At 44.2% G+C, this 18,640-nt stretch overlaps 1 protein-coding gene across 3 annotated transcripts in view; it reads left to right on the top strand.

Moving 5' to 3' along the window:
- Positions 1–18,640, top strand: part of PCMTD1 (protein-L-isoaspartate (D-aspartate) O-methyltransferase domain containing 1) — a 53,077-nt gene that overhangs the window by 17,092 nt on the left and 17,345 nt on the right. The window contains exons 2-3 of one of the 3 annotated variants that reach the window (XM_031441637.2): positions 5,917–6,347; positions 17,581–17,683. The exons of 1 other annotated variant lie outside the window; for it this stretch is intronic. In XM_031441637.2, the coding sequence (XP_031297497.1) occupies positions 6,041–6,347; positions 17,581–17,683 (410 nt within the window). In that variant the 5' untranslated portion in view covers positions 5,917–6,040. Of the gene's footprint in view, positions 1–5,916; positions 6,348–17,580; positions 17,684–18,640 lie in introns of those variants that run through there. One more of the 3 variants, XM_031441641.2, reaches the window with a different exon arrangement.

Raw genomic sequence — 18,640 nt, 5'->3', positions numbered from 1 at the left:
CCACCTGCTGTTTCTCCACCTTGGGCTTCCGCTGCTGTTCACTGTCGCCGGGGAGGGGAGGAGACTGAGAGCGTGGAGGGCAAGGAGGGGCTGGCAAGCAGCCCTGGAGTGACGTGACTCCAGCTGTAGAGCCTGGACAGCCCCGGCAGACATCCTTCCTTCCTTTAAACTCCTTGTAGTAGTGAACCCGCAGGGCTGGGGGAGGAGACAGCGGCTTATCAGTTGTTGCTTTTCTTCTTGGCGCCTCCAGCCTCAGGACTGACATTTCCCCCTGTAACGTGTCTTAGGGGGCTCACTCGGTGGTGACGCTGCTGGATTTCAGAACTGGCACTTTTTTGTTTGTCCTTTTTGGTCTTCTGTGTTTAAAAGTAAAAGTTTCGACTGTGTCCTTTTTGTCATAAAGTGAAAGGAAATGAAGTGTTTATTGGATTTGTATATGTTAGGAGCTTTATATGCAGCACACGGTGTAGTCTTCCCAAATTTATGATGCGGTTATTATTTTGCCCATTTTATGGATGGGGAAGCGAAGGTCACAGGTTAAACAATTTGCCTGAGGCTGTCCAGTCAGTAAATGACGTCAGAGGCTTCATTTCTCGCTGTTCCATTCTTTTTTTGGAACCGAGAGTACAAAAGGGAGGAAAAAGAGGAAATGAGAGGCTGAGAGAGAGGGAAGGAGATCTGAATTGAACATCTTTTCAGCTAAGAGAATGAAAAGTTTACTTCTGAGGGAGGGATCAGGAGCTTCTGTGCCGCCAGCTGCTCTGTTTCTGGAGGTTTCATGGCCTGGTGGACGGGTTGGAGTCCTGGCTCAGCCCCCACCAGCTGTGATCTTGTCTCGTGGCCTCTGACCTTTGTTCTCCGTAGGATAAGGTCATTGCCTCTTCATGGGGGCGGTGAAGAAGCAGCCCCCCCCAGTAGGTAGCAGGTACCTAGGATGCTGCACGTGTGTGTGGTCCCCCCGGAACCAGGGGAAGCTTGTCTTCATCTGTGGATGCAGAGACAGCTAGATGTTCCCGGCAGTTTCTGGCACAGCAGTGGTGGACCTTAGCTTTTTCTTTCTTGTTCTTTCTTTCATGATCTGTGTTTATATTTCATTACACCTGTTTGTCACCACTGAGAGAAGTTTCCACCTGCGCAGTTACACTCTGCTGTACTCAGAGCAGCCTTGGTCCATCGTGAGCCCCATGACAGGCACCTTGAGGGCTCGAGGAAGAGAGATACCTGTTCACGCCCTCAGATAGTGTGTTCCCCTCTGGGTCACTGGGCTCCTTCCCCCAAGGCCGGGTGAGCTTTGTCCTCACCTCCGCAGAGGAGGGAGCATGAGGAGCCACTGGCTGCCACCCAGGTGCAAGAGGGGAGGGGCGGAGTCAGCGTTCGGTCTGTCCTCATCCCATACCAGGACATCTGTCTGCTGTCTGCCTGCTTCCCACCCCCTGGGGTTTGTCCCTGACCTTCCATAGAACACCCCAGGCTGCCTGGAGACCCCGTGATACTGAGCCAGCCTTCAGCAGACCTTCCCCTCAGCCAAACACACAAATCACAGATCTGAGTCTGAAAGAAAGGCAGGCAGCTTTAGAACGCTTGCATACCAGTTCAGATGAATTCTTGTGAACGCGCCCTTGTTCCTCCCCCCCAGACACACCTGCTGGAGAGAAAATGCCAGAAGCGAGTGGTGTCCTCCCCAGACAGAGCTGCTTTATCGTCTTGTTTGCCCTTTGCCTTTTCTTCTTTGTCTCGGTCCTTACTTCGCTTTTGCTGTTTAGTGCAGGACTTGAACACCCTTAGTTTTTTTTTCTGTTAGCGAAAATGGAGTGGGCAGAAAAATACTGACTGAAGTGATGGAAATGCTGAGGCTTGGACACTCACTCCCAAGTAACTGAAGCGCCTTGTACTCAAGGCGAGCAGGCAAATCAGAGCCCGGCGGAGCCTTAGGACTCGGAATGTAGCCTCTTGGTCTCGCAGGTGAGGGCCCGGTGTTCCAGAGAGCTGCCCAGAGCTGGGCAGCAGAGCTGTCCGTGGGCTCCGGCTGGACCTGGGCCTCTTGGCTTGGTGGGCACTTTTCCGTGGTTGAGGTGGAACCATCTCAGAATGACCACGTGGCAAACACATTTCATGACCTGTGCTGTAATGGCTTTTTAAATTCTGTTTGCTTTACTCATAAAAAATGGACTGTATTTCAAGTTAGGGGATTATTGTTGAATTATCACAATATTCACTGCAGATTTAACTTGCAGCCTCCTCATATGTGCACTGATTATAATCAATTTAAAATCTCTTGGTCCAGCAGTCAGGGGATTCAGGCATCCGTCTGGTGGGATGTCATGCCCCTGGATTTTGGAAGAATTTTTGATGGTGTGAATAAATGCTGAAAACATACTAAGTGAAGGTCTAAAATATCATCTACAGTTAAATACCAGTGTCGTGTTAAACAACGCAGATACTAAGAAAATAATAGTGACTCTTTGAAGGTTAGGATTAGCAATACTTTTTTTTTTAAATTTTACTTAGTTTTCAAATTTTTTACAAATGCACATACTTTATAATGAAATCAGTGACTTATAAAATTCAACTTATAATAATTATACATATAATTTATATATAATATATGTGACTTTTTACTCAGTTTCTGGGAACAGTATATGATAAAAATGACATCTTTGAAGCTCTGTAGTGTAAATTATTGTTTATATTATGATCTCTTTTTTGTTCCTTGATTTTTCTGCTGTGGACTTATTTTGTTAAACGTATTTTTATTCCCTAGGAAATTATCCTCCATATGTCTTTATTGTACTTCATCTGGTATAAATAAATACACATGTATATATCCTTTATTTTTACCTTGTCAGTTTTGTTCTTATAATACATAAACACAGCTTAGAAAGTTCAGTGAAAGTACAAGCCTTGAAGACAAGGCTTAGCAGCTCCTTGCTTCACTGGTTTGCACCCCGGGAGGCTCACACTCCAGAGGGAGCTTAGAAAGCATCTGGCTGTCACACAGGGACATGACCTCCATGAGCAAACCAAGACCTTCTCGGACACTTGCAAGACGCTTTGTCTTTTAGACGGGTTTTGCTTTCTCTGCTTTCTGTCACAGATGGCATGTTAACTCCCATACCCCTCCCATCCTTCCAGTGTGGCTAAATGATTGGTCCAGTTCAACCAGCAACTGTGTTTTCACTATTCTGACTATGTAAACGTGGTCCTCCATAGACCAGATAGTGTGTTGTGACTTTAGTCCCTTTCTCGTGCAGTTTTGGTTTTTCCTTAATGTCGTGTCACACAGTATGCCTCTCCTGGTCTAAAACCCTTCCCTGGCTTCCACTGTCTGCAGGAGGAGGTCCAAGCTCAGTGTGTGTGTGGCCTGCGAGTTTGCTGGCTCCCTGGTTCTTCTGGCCTCACTAGCACCGCTCTCTGTCCCTGAGCTCAGCTCTCCGATACTGTTTTTTTGCTGTGCCCTGAGTGGGCGTCTTGCCCCTTGTCTTTCCTACATTCCTAAGCACCTTTCCTTCCTTCTGCCTCCTGTGCTTGTTACAAGGGCTTCATCTCCTGTAGGAGACTCTTCCCACCCCTCCATCCCCTCCCTGCCCTCACCATGTCTGGTCTAGGTGCCCCGTGACACCCTGTCTCATCCGATTCTGTAATTGTTTATGCTAGCTGTTTTTCAGGTATGGTCTGGGGTCGTTGAGGTTCTAAGATCTTTTCAAAAGTCTGAGAGGTCAAGTACTGAGTTTTCCTACTGTACCATCTGATAACACCTAATGTTCTGCAAGACAGGGCTTGTGGGAGAAATAGCCTTGGGGCATACCACTCAAAACCTCCATAGCCAGTTTACCAGCAGAAACAGTAACAATCGTAAAATTTCTAGCACAGCTAAATCTCTCCTGGGATTTGCACCTGGCATCACAGTCAATCCTTCAGAGCCTTAAACCCTAGGGCTTACCTTCCTCCTTTGAGATTCAGGTCCTGGAAGATCATTTCCTTGTGGATATCATTTTATTTGCATATGGATATAATTTTTTATCAGCATTTAAAAATCTGAAACTGGCTATAGCCTTCATTAGTTTTAATTCAGGGAAAATGCCTTAGCGTTATTTCATCTTCACTCTTGGTCCCCCAGATCACTTGAAGACACTATACCAGCATCTAATGTCTCATGGGAAGGTACTCTGTTTTCAGCTTTTTACTTAAAGTCTTAATGGGATCGTGTACGGGTGATGGCAGATGGTAGTAGTTCCTGTTTGCTTGGTTCTTCCTCTTGCCTCTCACCCCCAAGAGTGTGAGCTTCTGCGCAGTGAAGCCCACGTTTGCTCTGCTGTGATAATCTTGCACAGAATTCCGAAGGACCTGAGAAGGGCAAGGTCAGTTTTCACCCCCCGAACAGAAACAAATGGGAATACTTTTTCAAACAAGTAAATCATGGCCCTTCCAGTCGAGCCACTTGTTAAAGGTCCATGCAGAGGCTGAATTTCTCTCGCAGAGCCCTCAGCGGGGGCTGCACTGGAGACGTGCAGAAATGGCCTCCCAGCCCAGCCTTGCAGCTCTTTCTTGGTCTTGGGAGGATGTTCACTCTGAGTGCCAGGAAAGATAGTCTGTCTGTGCTGGAAAACACGCCATTAAAAACACCTGTGAGTGCTGGCGTGGCCTCCCCAGGGCCAGATGCTTGAAGGAGCAACGGTGCCCGTTTCTGGGGTCACCTAGGGAGGCCACCCGTCGTCTGGGTAAGGGAGTTTGAGTCAAATAGGAGTGTGACATGAATTTACAATCTCTCCTCTGCCCGGAAAATTTGAGGAGATCCTAGGAAAAGACCAGAGGGGGTCCGGACAGTGAAACAGGCTCTGGGGAGGAAGCGGCCTGCAGTGCTGGGGCTCGGGACACTGGGGGCCCTCACAGCCTTTCAAGTCCAGAGTGAAGGTTCAGCCTTGCCAGGTGGGCAGTCGTAACTCTGGTTTTTGGCCATGGATATTTCATTTCTCGGTTTCCCTCTCTCCTGACTTTTTAATTCAGAAATTAATTGAAATATGAATTTACTTATTGACTGATTGAATAAAGCTTAAATTGTGTATTTACTATTATGTATTGAAATTCTTACTTATCAAGTTGCACTTAAGTTTCCATTCAAAGATGCTATTTGACTTGTTAAAAAAGTTCACTGTACATATGTGTATAACAGCATATGTTCTAGTGCTTAAACTATTAAAGTTAATGAAATTTGTGGTTTCATTTATCATGACGGGGTTTACCAGACAAAACAATCTTAATACATACATACATAGATATATTTTAAATGTGTGAGTCTGTTTTAAGTTCCATTTTTTAGTTCAGTGTTTAGTTAGCATGTTTTTCTTTATGTTAACCTTTTGAATTTATATGGTGCATTTAGGAATTGTTAGTGAATTTTTAAGTTTAGGAATTTTAATTTTAAATCAATTAGCTCATGTGTATTTCCATACTCTAAAGAAGGCCACACAGCTTGGTGATGACCCGGTGGTCTTGAGTCTGAAAGACGAGGGCCCATGTCCCAGCGTGTCCTGCCAGGAGCAGCACTGTCCAGTATGGCAGCTTCCCGCCATGTGGAGCTGCGAAGCACTTGCAGTGTGTCTGGTGTGATGGACTCAATTTTTAATTGCATTTAATTTTAATTAATTTAGGCCTAGGTAGCCAGGTGTGACCAGTGGCTACCTCACTGGGCCTCACAGCATGAGGTGACTTTTCTGTGTCCCAGGTTTCCTGTCTGCACAGGTGAGACCATGCATGAGCTGCCTTTGTGGTGGCTGTGAGAATTCGCGAAACATTCAAGGAGCTTGGCACTGCCTGGAACACAGCAGTCAGTCGTGATGGCTGTTACCTACTTAATAAGCTGGCATTCCTTTCCTTTTGAACTTTAATTTAAACTTGTTTATTTTCATTCCCTTTCAGAATTGATTTGTTTTTGGAAATCAAGTGCAATATTAGAAGGAAAACAAACCACACTGCACGATTGGAAGCCATTTCTGCTAATTTTATTACATTCTAAAATTTATGGTTTGATTTGAACACTATCATGGGAGGAGCTGTGAGTGCTGGGGAAGATAATGACGACTTAATTGATAACTTAAAAGAAGCTCAGTACATCCGCACCGAGAGGGTAGAGCAAGCCTTCAGAGCCATCGACCGCGGAGACTACTACCTGGAGGGCCACCGAGACAGCGCCTACAAGGACCTGGCCTGGAAACACGGCAACATCCACCTGTCGGCCCCTTGCATTTACTCTGAGGTCATGGAGGCCTTGAAACTTCAGCCAGGATTGTCTTTTCTTAACCTGGGAAGTGGAACCGGATATTTAAGTACAATGGTGGGCTTAATTTTAGGTAATTTCATTTTTGTAAAATTCTCTTTTTAAAAGTAAGCTGAGTTTGTGTTACTGTTTATGATTTGTAGGGTATGTGACTGTGTGCAGTGTATGTCCGAATGTATAGACTCAAAGTCCTTGTCTTCCTTACTTCAGGGTGGGACCACAAGGCCACAGTGGTCATCTTTTCTCATTTTCAGCCTTGACCCTGATAGTTCACTTCTGCGTTCAGTCTTAGACTTAAAAAGCTCTTGGGACTGTTTCCTAACCCTCAACTATTGCCAAAATCGAGCAGTTGGCAGCTGGGAAACTCAGGAGTGTCCTGTAGTCTATTTCAGGTGGTGTCCTGACTGCTGGCGTAGACAGTTTAATAGTTATCAGTGTCGCATTTTAAAGGCAGTGGTGCTGTGTTTCTGTTAGTGATGCAGAGGATGTGGCACTGTTGGGGCAAAGCCTAGGACTGGGGAAGAGGAGACGTGTGCATGCCATTAAGTGTTCAACTGACTCATTGAGTCTCTTCTGTCAGGTGTCATTTCTGGTGTGTGAATGCAGCAGAATCAAGAGGGACAAATAAATATATCTGCCTTTGAGAAGCTAGCCGGGTCTTACTGTGAGGATGAGGCATTGTTTAAAGCACTTAACATCCAGTAACTCATTTAATGTTCCTTATAATCCTGTAAAGTATGCGTTACAATTGTTGTGTGCAATGTGAGTATACTGAGGCACAGAGGTTCAATAACTCGCCAAAGTCACCTGGCTGGGAAATGACAGCGGGGACGTGGGGTCTGTGGGTGGACAGAGCTTGCCTGGAGGGAAGTCTGCTGTAAGACATGATGCTGGGTGGGGGATGAGCAGCCATGAATTTTGTTCCCTCGGCCACTCAGTATCTCCTGAGTGCTGCTCTGTCACAGGTGCTAAGGCCTGTAACACGGGCTGCTGCCCGTGAGTCAGACCAGTGGGCGTGGGGAGACGCCGGCAAGCCAGCAGTTCTTGTCCGCTGTGATACGTGCTGCATTTGAGGAGCGCACCCAAGATGCAGGGATCAGACTGGCTTAAAATTCACTCTGAAGTAGCGGGGAATCACTGGAGGACTTGAAATAGAGAAATGGCTGCACCCTGGTGGATGCCTCTGTACCCCAGGATGCTGGATAGTTCTAGTTTTTCCCGGTTGTCCTGGCATCAGTACTAAAAATGTCCTTTTCTTTCCCAAAGTGTCCCAGTTTGGGCAGTAATTATGTGGTCACATCATATGACTTTAGGCATTTTCAGGCCTGAAATTCCTCTTTCCTGCGCGCTGGCTCCCTCCTTACTTTCTCTCCTGGTCTGGAACCTGCAATCGTGTCACTTAAGAAAACACAGAGCCCTTTTATCCCACAACTGAGTCAGTTCCTGATGCCGAGAACTGGTCAGAAACCACAACAGAGTTAGCTTTTGCCGAGAGAGACGTTTAACGCTGCCTGGAGCAGAGTATGTCTTGGAGAAGTGGTGTTGGTTATCATTAGCTCACACTGACAGCGCACATAAAATTTGATGCTCTCGCTCATCCTGAGATAGGACTTTCTCCACAGGTTGGGAATCCCAAAAATATCACTTCCATCATTAGATCCTCTCTGAAAAAGAAATCTCTAGAGTCTGAGAGGCCTCCAGCCCAGAGGGACTTAGTAGAAGGAGCAGGGAGAGAGCCTATTTTCCAAAGCAGGAGTTATCTTCCTCGAACCAGTGCATTTCTTGACTGGCTCTGGCTACTTAAGACGCGAGTCCAGGCCTCAGACCATGTCTGGCCAGCCTCAGAGCACGTGTTCTGACTTCCCCTCCTCAGCCTGTCAGCTGGCTCCTGCTGAGGGAGCAGTTTAGCCAGAGGCCTGGCGGAGGAGAAGAGGGGTCATAATTAGCAATCTTACTAGCAGTGAGGCCGCCCTCTTAAATGCCATTCCTTAGTCCCAGTCCCCAAGAAATCAGGTTCCTGGGACCAGATATGTTTGTAGGCTGACCTCAAACTTCACTGTATCTTGAATGCTTTCTACTCTAGACCTGAAGGCAGTGCGGGGAAACAGACCCTCGAGGGAATGCCCCATGGGGGTGACGTACTTCCTCCTGTCACCAGCCCCTGGGAGTCCCGGGTCTTCAGTTACACATGTGCCTGCAGTTACTGGATGTTAGTCCAGATTTGTCTCTATGTGGTCCTGTAGTCAAGGCCAAGTAGAATTCCTCTCCCCTTGATGGGGTATCCTCATTTGATGAGAAAGATGAAAAGCTTTTTAAAAAAGGAGAGGCGGGAAGAACAGAGTCTGTAAAACTATGATTACAGCTAGTAAATCTTCTGAGGAAGCTTAATCTTTTTTCTCCCACTCCCCTTTTTGGTTTGTTTTTCATGAGCATTTAATTAAGTCAAGGAAGGGAGGGTGCATCTGTAAAAATCACTTAGAACTAGCTCCAAAGAAGGATGCGTACGTGTTGCCTGTAATTATCCTGAGTTTAGTGCATCAGGCTTGGGGCCGGGGCGTCCAGTGACCTGACTGACAGCAGTTCTCTCCTTGTTAAGTCACTCTGCACTGTGGCTCTCAGCCCTGACCCCTTCTGGTCACAGGATGGGGTGACAGACGCTCCACAGTAGGCTGCGGGCCTCTTCAGAGTCTAGGCAGGTGGGGAGGGCAGGGCTCCCGAGGCTGGTGCGAGGTTGGTGCTGCAGGCGAGGAGGAGGCCCCTGGAGGGAGCTCGGCCACCACTCGCTCCACAGGCTCCTGGAGAGGCTGGGCCTCAGCCTTGAGGGAAGAAAGCTTTATCCTGAACTTCAGGGAATTTCTTGTGATTAAAGACACTTGGCACTTGAGACAGTTCTTCACAGGCGGAATTTGTTTTCCCTACACCTGGAAAGTGATCTCCCCGTCTTCGAATATGCCTCACTTCAGACAGCTCGTTCTGTTCACAACTGAGGATAAATTCTTCAGTCACTTCTCCTTAAAGCTATGGGTTTTCACAGCGAGTCTGGTCCTCAGTGCCTCCTCCTCCTCTCAGTGCTGTCTTCCACCTCAGGGACTCCACTGAAGACTAGGGTGTGGAACAAGGCCTCCTACACTCTCATTAGACATCAGAACGTGAGGGCAAGTTACTCTGAGGCTTTTTCTGGTTCAGATAGGGATGGTTCTGCATTCCGATCGTTTTGCTGAGGGACTCACCCTGGTTTCCTAGATATCAAGGTTCATCCAGTTGAATGACTTTCTTAGTCTCTTGCCTAGATCCTGAATTAGCAGGAGTGACTCGGAGGCCGTCCTCCCCGCAGACGCACGTCACCACGTCAGCACTGCAGCCTTCGTTTCTAAAGGCCAGACAGCTGACAAGCCTGTGGCTTTGCCAGAAACATGCTGCCGACCTGCAGCAGTGCCTCCAGGTGCGCTGTGGTCCGAGTGAGCTGGTTAAGCTATGTGTGGTCGTCAGGTTTGGTCTCGACTCTTTCTCTTGACCACAGGACGTTAAATGGTATTTGGTTATTGAGCTACACTTGTATTGCCTTTGACCTCAGACACTCATGTTTTCTCTCTCATTTTAGCCCTCTTCCTCCCTTTGATCAGGAATAATTTTTGTACCATAAATTTCACTGATTTTAACTTGGCAAATCAGTGAGTTTTAGTCTGTTTGCAGGGTTGTGCAGACATTACTGGAATCCAGTTTGAAAACACTCCCACTGCCCCATCGAGATCCCAGGCCCAGCTGCATCCACCCCCTGTCCCCACCTGGCCCTGGCAGCCACTCCAACCACTCACCTGTTTCTCTCTCTGTAGATTTACCTTTTCTGTACATTTCATGTGAATGGAGTCGTGTAGTATAGGATTTTTTGTGTCTGGTTTCTTTCCTTAGCATTGTCTTCAAAATTCATCCATGCTATAGCATGCGCTAGTCCGCCCCTCCTTTTTTCTGGCTGAGTAATATTCCATTTTGGGTTTCCCGCATTTCATATGTCCTTTCACTACTTAAAGGCTATTTTGGATGCTGGTGCTGTGAATGTTCACGTACAACTCTTGCTGTAGGCAAACCACTTTGATTTCTTGTGAGTGGACTCCTAGGGGTGAGATTGCCAGGCTAGACGGTAAGTTTATGTTTAACTTTTTAAGGAATTGCCAAACTGTAGAGAGGCTGTACTGTTTTGTATTCCCACCAACAATGTGTGAGATTCCAGTTTCTCACATCCTCACTGATCCTTTTTTTCAATAGCCATCTTAGTGGGTATGAAGTGGTATCTTGTGGTTTTAACTTGCACTTCCCTTGGGACTAGTGATGTGGAGCATCTGTTCTGTGCTTTTTGGTGAAATGTCTATTCATTTTTAAGTTGCTGGTGTTATTATCACTGAGTTGTATGTGATCTTTATATATTCATATACAAGCCCTTTATTGGAAATAGGATTTTCAGATATCTTTTCATAGTCTTCAGCACCTCCTTTGGAAAACTCTTGGCTCACTTCAGGCCAGAGAATGAGGGAGATCCAGAATGGTCTTCTGCCCCCTCCCCCCATCTTTTTTTGGTAAGACAAAACACTTTCTGCAGGTTTCCAGGCTTCTCACTGAGGTAGCTTATCTTCTCTGCATTAAGCCAAATGTCAGTTTCCCCACCATCCTTTAACCTTACTTCTTAAAATTTATTTTTGAGGAGATTTTCTTTTGTCTTTTTAGGAATTACAGAGACTGTTCTTGGTATGTGCTTTATGTGGGGCTCTGAGCAAATGTGCATTAAAAAGAACCCTTCTATTTAGGCTGCTAACATTTTCTGAAATCGATAAAGCTCCTTACTGTTTAAACTGTTACTTCTTAGTCCAAGTTAGGTTTTTGTACATCTTGTGTCTGCCCACGTACCCTTTGCGGAGTTGCCACCGTCATTTATATCTCAGCGTTTTCCCCTCTCGCTTCTGGTTGTGGAGTGGAAATCCTTACTGACAACTGTCTCCTCCATTGCTACTGCCTCTGGAGGTCTGTCTGCAGGTGATTTTGTGTTTTTGCTGATTATTACAGGGCAGCAAGTAGTAAGTAGTGAAAATATCAAATATTAGGGAATGGTACAAGTTTTAGAAATTTTACAAAGTTTCATAGTCATTTCTTCTGGTTACATTTCCTCATAGTCTTCCTTGAGGTTGAAAGGCACTTCCCTCAGTGCTGTGAAAAGTCTCGTCTTGAGTTTTACCTTGAGGCTTAACTCTCCAAGCCGGATCATCCACGCACCAAAAACCATTGAACCCTGTTTGCGAATTCACCTGCTGTCTAAGATTCACTTGTAACCCTCGCGTCGGTACTCGTTGGCACTCGTACGTGGGGGCTGAGCCGAGTGAGGGGCTCTGCGGGCCTGTCCCAGCGGGTGCGCGGGGCCGGTTCTGCCTCCTGGGCCCGGGCCCGGGGGCTTGGGGCGGCGCCGGGCCTGGTTCTCACCTGACACTTCTCAGGCTTACTTCCTCTTCTGTGAAACAGAAAAGACTAGCAGGGTGTGTTTTTAGGATTTAGGATTATTATCTAGTTGTGGGTGTGTGTGTGGGTGTGTGTAGGTGTATGTGTGTGTGTGTACATGTTTCCCCAGTAGCAGTGAGTCAGCATTTTGTCCATTTTGTGTTTTCTGGACCGTATAGCACATAAACTACTGCAAATAAGAAGCGCTGGCTGTACACTTCAGAAAATGACAAAACCTGTCTGAATTTGTCTCTCTGTAACATGATGTGTGAATCTCCAGCTCCCGTGGTTGATTCTAGAGCTGGTGCCGGCGGAGTGGTCTCTCCCCGTAGCTTTCCCTGCGCTGAGCCGGGTGTTGGGCTGAGCTCCTCAGCTTAGAGCCCGAGGTCCGCTGCCCTGCTTGCTGTTCCTCCGGGCGTGGCTCCTGCAGGGTCAGCCCATCCTTGTCCCATACCTTTGGCCTGCAAAGATTCTGGCCTGGATTTCGCTTCTCTTTGTGTTGCCTTTATATACACTTTCTCTGTCCTTTTACAGAAGCTGCTTTGGCTGCAGCCTGTGGTGAAGGGTTGGTCTTCCTGCTATCTTCAGGTGCCCTGTAGACAGACCTTCAGGTCCAGGTCTGTCTGCTGAGCTCGGAACACTCTTGATCCTCCAAGCTGGCCAGCAGATGGGAGGCCTGGTTACGTGCTGCTCCCTGCATCTCTTCTCTGTGTGCAGGATTGCGGAGGCTCAGCCTGTCTCTGGCTCAGGTTGCCCTTCCCCACCCTGGCCTGCACAGGGTGTGGCAGCTCACACTGGCTTAACCCTCCTGGGCTTCCGTTTTGGTGGAAGGTGCTTCTACAAAAATTACTCAAGGTAGAACCCTGAACATTGGTCTCTCTTCTCTCTCTTTAATTATATTTTATGGAAGAGGTAATATATTCACAGGGTTAAAAAATCCAAAGGACTCAAAAGGCATTCTTTGAAAGAGTTTCCTTCCCTGCCTCTCCTCCACTTCATCTAGTTGTCTCCTCACTGAAGAAGAATGTATGGAGCCCCGAGGACACCCCCATTTTTGCATAGTACTTGCATGATGTTTACAAGGATGACAGTGGACTTGAATTCAGAATTCAGAAGAATTTTCTTAGAATAAGTAAAGGGAAATATATATTGCATTTTAAAAGATTTATAGAAGACAGCCAAAATGAACAGGAAATGTATTTTGAATGGAATGTACTTAACTGTAGGATTTGCTTCTGTTGAATGCTTCATTCTGTGATAAAATAGATTTGACACATTTTTTTTTTGCCAGTATATATATCAAGACATGAAAAATACACATTTTTATGCTTTGTATGTATCATCTGCCTCAGTCTTACTTGCGAACCTTTTAAGTTTGGGACCATAGCTACACTTATCCTACATACTTTCATCATATTCTCAGATGCTTCAGTCATGAACATGCAGTAGCATGAAAGAGCTGGTGAAGCGCCTTTCACAGGAAGTGATTGCGTGAAAAGAATTTGGATCGAGCTCCCAAGCTGTTCAACGTTGCAACTCTGTTCTGTTACAGTTGAGCACATTTTCTCAGTGTATTGAATTTGCTGTGGTAATATTCCAGTGTAGATGTGTGAGATACAGCCGTTAAGTTGCTGGGGCCAGGATAGACTTGGATATCGTCAGCTCATTGGGTGGCAATGTATAAAGGAGCTGATTGTGGCTTTGACATTTTAGACACGTGGTTTACTTAGGGGCTTGGTCCCTTCTCTGTTACTGTTTACCCAACACTTTCCAATTTGTGTAAACATATTTCTAAGGCTCAAGTGTAGTACGAGGAAACAGCACGTATGCCCATAAGCTGAGAAAAGCCTGAGGGACTGGAACTTTCTGATAAATTCCAAGACTTGCTTCACGAGACCTCTCCTACACCTAGAGAACAGAGATCAAGTCTCCAGTCTTAGGTGTGTTCAGCCAAGGAACTCCACGCTGATACGGCAAGATTCAGTGAGTGCTGACAGTGTTTGTCTCCTGTTCATGTGCTTTTTTTAGTGTGATACAATAGATGGGAAACCATAAGAAACCTTAAGAAAATAATTATATCTTACTAAGTGGCAATGCAGTAGATGGTTTCTTTTTATCTAGTTGCTGCTTACTTGATCTTTTGCTGATTCCTGTTTCTCCCCTTTATCTACCTGTGCACTCTTTTAAGTCTTTGCATTATGCCCCAGGGTGTTCACCAAAAGAAAGAATGAAACCTGTTCTTGTCTGTGTTTCACCTGTTACTGTCTCTGAATTCTTACAAAGTTACTTGTAAATCTTCCCAAAGATGCCTTATTTTATCAACTAAAATTAGTAATAAAATATTGTAACTTATTTGAAGGTGTTTTTACATACACAGTCGGCCCTCTGTGTCCGTAGGTTTGCTGTGTCCTATGCAGTGCTTTCTGCTTGTGGCTGTGCCCTGCAGGTGAGCACCCCACACGGGACGGGAGGCCCCGGTCGTCCTCGGGCCTGCACAGCAACCAGGCTCCCGGCCTGCCGCAGGCCACCACTCTCAGACCTCCCCGGGCCTGCGGGCTAGGGGATGGAGTGCTGGGCATCATGTGTGGTCCACGTGGATGGAAGTGAGGAATGGAGGTGTTGCGTATTGATACCTAAATCTGATTAATCACTGACCTTTCTGTATAAGCTCAGGTTATTGACTGTCTGGTAGGTAGAAAGTGAGCTGGATTAGATCCAACTCCTACAAAAGGAAAACAGGCTTTATATTTTATTATTATATTGGAATTTTTTTGTATTTGTCGTTCTTAATAAATGGGCTTTTCCTAGCCTTAGAAATCACTTCTAATACTATGTAGGATGCCTAGGTGTTTCTGATAACTGTATTTTTCTTAATAAACTTTGACTTCTGTGTATAAGTTTCTACTTTCTCTCTAATATTTAGCTATTAAAGGTAGTGGTCAACTGTTAGTACTTTCATTTTTAAAACTTGGTATGACAAAAAATACGCTTTTATTGTTTTCACAGGAACATCTCTTTACATTGGCACATAAAAAATAACTTTGGAATGTGTCCAGTAGTCAGATTTGCAGTTTGTCTGTCAGGTGGTGCTGGGAATCTTAACACTTCTGGATGCTGTCTTTTCCAGCAAAAGCTTACATCTTTCTGTTAGAATTATTTTATGTTGTTTATTTTACTTATTTGAAAATCTTGTACTCTTTTTTTAATTTCTTTGACTAGCCCATTATTTTGGTTGAAAAGGTTCTACATGCATGTGTTAAGACACCATTTAGACAAAAGGGTGTGGTGGTGAGAGTGTCTCCTTCCCACCCCAGACCTCTTAGTCTCCTTCCTTGGAAGCAGCTATGTGTGCTTTTTTAGTTTTCTACGGTTTATTTTTCTGTTCCGTTCAATACGGTTGTCAAGTATGAGTGTAATAAGCAGCATCACACTGCATTTTTATCATATACTTGATGTTTTCTACTTGTTTATCACATTCTGAATAAATGAACTACTGGTGACATTGCTATTTAAGTTCTGCCTTCTTTTCAATTTATTATTTTCAGTATGCTAATTACTATTCAGTTTATTAGTGACAATTAAAGATGTCTCCATGTTATTTTAACATTGAAGAGTTCTATCCATTAAAAATCAGAAATGGTGTTTGCACTAGAAATTAATGCATAGTATACTTATTGTACATGTGTTTATGATATTGTCAAATCCACTGTATGTTAATGAAATTATTTTGTGTCAAGGTGATACGAAAAACAGTCTTTAAGAAAAATTTTCTTAGCAACGTTAAGCCTTGTTTCCAAAAGTTGCCACTTTGCTTTTAGATATTACGTAAGCAGAAAGCAAGGAAAAGAAAATGAGAGTGGTGGCCTCTTAGTGAGAAACAGCCTGTGTGGCTTTTTGACTTAGTACTCTGAAGGCCAGGCTCTCTCTGTTAGGCAGGCAGTCTGAAGTACTAAACACAAGCCTTGATTTCTGGCTTCTGTACTTGGCACCTTTATTCTCGTGCTTATCTCCTCAGTCCCACTGAAACTTCAGCTCCAGCAATATTGACCTTTTTATTGATCTCTTATCCTTAAAGCTCTACTGTTGTTTTCAAAATGGTTGATTAGCATAGCTTAGATTCTTAATGGTTAATGAAAATATAAAAGTCTGTTATGGTTAACATTCAATGGATTACCATAAAGGGGTGAAAGAAAAATTAGATTCATTTCCTAGAGCAATATTTTCCTTACTATGTATATAATGTTAAGTAATTGTCATGTAATTTAAGGTTTTTAGATGAGGAAAACTACCCAGTGTTTCCTGGTAACATTTTCTGTTTCCTTGTGGAAATTCAAGTTTTCAAAATATTCAGACTTAATACTAAATTAAAAAGTGACATCACTGTGTGTGTTTCTCTAAGTTTATTTTTTTTGCCATTTTCGTTTATATTTTGAAAAAAGGAAGTTTTAGTTTTTGTCAGTTTATCTTTGGTAATAACAAGAAACTGTAAGACATCTTAAATGATATTGGATGGATGTTCCAGTTTTCAGATGAAGACCAAAACTTTGACAGTAAGGAAACAAAAAATGAGAAGCAAAACATTTAAGATCGTATCAGTCAGAATAACTTATTTTAAAAAGTATAAAAGCATTGCAAAGGAAGTTTATTCTGTCTGTGGTTTGATGGCTCAAGTACCTTTTTATATAATCTTTCTATCTGAATACATTTTTCAAGTAGAATCAGGTTTTTTTTTTTTTAATAATAATCAAATACAGTAAAAATATGGTGGGTCAAAGCATTATCTTTGTCTGCTCTTGGCTTGAAGACAGTATCTAAACATTTTGGCTTAATTTTTATAATTAGGTAATTCCTAGATTACAAACCGGCTTTTTCTTGTGCCTCTTGTACATTCAGACATGTTACTTGAAGACTGATCTTTTGTTATTTTAAAGTTCTTGGAGGTCATTAGAACTCCAGTATGTATTGTATTTTTAATGGCATTCAGGAGGGCACATCCAGTTAAGTCGCTCCCAACATACATACCAGATACGGAAACTAACACACGTACACCCTCACACAAACACACTTTTTCCTGGGAGATCAATCTCAAAGTAAAAGAAGTGTAGAGTGGAAGACCTGGTTGGCCCACTTTGAGAAGCTTGGGAAGAACTGGGTAGCTGGATGAGGTGGTGTGTTCCTTCAGGTGGGCTGTGGCCAGCAGGGTGCACCTGAATCCTGTTGGTCACATTCTCATCCAGTACAGGCTGGGGAAAGGAGCCTTCCAAGATCATCTCCCCTATTCCTCATTCCTGAAGTGTTGCTCATCCTTGGCTGTGTGCAAAAAGAAATACCAAGTGAGATGTGTGGAGTGTGCTGGAACAGGAGCGTAAAACCAGCTGGCTGTGCCAGGTGGGGCCACATGCCCCTAGACACGGGGGCGCCAGAGGCAGACGGTGTGGGCGGCCCTGGGCGGTGGGTGCTCTGAGAGATACATGCAGTACCTGGGTCAGCCCATGTTCCAGACATGTTAGAATTAACGAGTTTTAAACAAATGATACAGGAAACCATTATGGTAAATAGCTTAAACTTCATACACAAATGTGATTATTTCTTTCGCAGTATTGCCCTGACAGATAAGCTATAGCCTCGAGAGAAGTTTTTATTTTTATTTTTTAAGCAACGTAAATAGATTTCCATACAGCTTTTAAAGTCTGTGGCTAGCAGACGTTCACATATTTCAAGCCCTCTTTAAATGCTCCTGTGATAGATAAAATGAGCAGAAATTAAAGAGTTCTGTAAAGACATGATTAATATTTTTAATAAAAATGCTGCTGCTACGGTTGCAGGTCCTTTTGGAATAAATCATGGGATTGAGCTTCATTCAGATGTGGTGGAATATGCCAAGGAAAAGCTGGAGAGCTTCATCAAAAATAGTGATAGCTTTGATAAGTAAGTATTCGTGCCTACAGTTCTGATGTGAAAGTGCTTGATGGGAAGATACGTGTGTGCCGTAGTCGTTCCTTGATCCTGAATTACTCAATTGAATGCAACAAAAATCAGTGTCGTATAAAGTGAGAGAAAAAAACTTAAGAAGAAAACTTACTCCGTGCTATAATTTTTATTCTGTGTGAGTATATAGTAAATTGTAAATAAATGAAATAACTTGCATCTTTTAATTATGAGCTGCCATCACTTTACTCGTAGGGTAATGTCCATTCATTAAACATCACATAAATGCCTTTTCTGAAGATAGAATGGAAAGATGTACTTGGCATTAGAATATTTTTCAGGGACTGTGTTTATCCCTTGGGATAGTAGTTTAATAGTTTGCCTTCTTTATTTGTAGCATAAGAGTGATGCCTGTTAGCATACAGAGGACTGTCTTGTAAACATTCAATTACTTAGTAATATATCCAGAGGAAATTACCATACAAATAAATAGATACGTCTTGTGAGGGCTGTGTTTGGGAAAGTTGTTTATAAAACCATTGTTATGAACGCATACTTCTCTTGGAAGAAATAGTCCACAGGCTTTAGTCCTTGAGCTGGCAGGGAAGTCTGTCTGGTGCGTAATGCCCCTAAAATCCAGCAGTGATAACGCTGGAGCAAGGGCTGCTTCTGCCCAAGTCCGTGAACTCTTGTGGAACTGGAAAATTTGGATGGCGTTTTTCTCTCTCAACTAGTCATGTTTTCAAAGCGAGAAAGACTTAAAAAGGATAGGAGTCAACCTTAGAACTTAGTCACTTTATATAAGAAAGTTTTAGTGCAAAAAGCCATCCAGAGTTCCAACCTGGCTTCTTGAGAGTGTGCCTGCCTCTCCTGTCTCTACCTTGGCCAAGGAGGGGAGAGGCCTGGGTTGGGGGTGGACCCGAGCTGGGGGCTTGTTTCTGAAGTCCAGGCTTGGGT

The sequence above is a fragment of the Camelus dromedarius genome, chromosome 30 (genome assembly GCF_036321535.1).
Source record: "Camelus dromedarius isolate mCamDro1 chromosome 30, mCamDro1.pat, whole genome shotgun sequence".
NCBI classification, from domain to species: domain Eukaryota; kingdom Metazoa; phylum Chordata; class Mammalia; order Artiodactyla; family Camelidae; genus Camelus; species Camelus dromedarius.
This window is presented reverse-complemented; position numbering and strand designations above follow the sequence as displayed.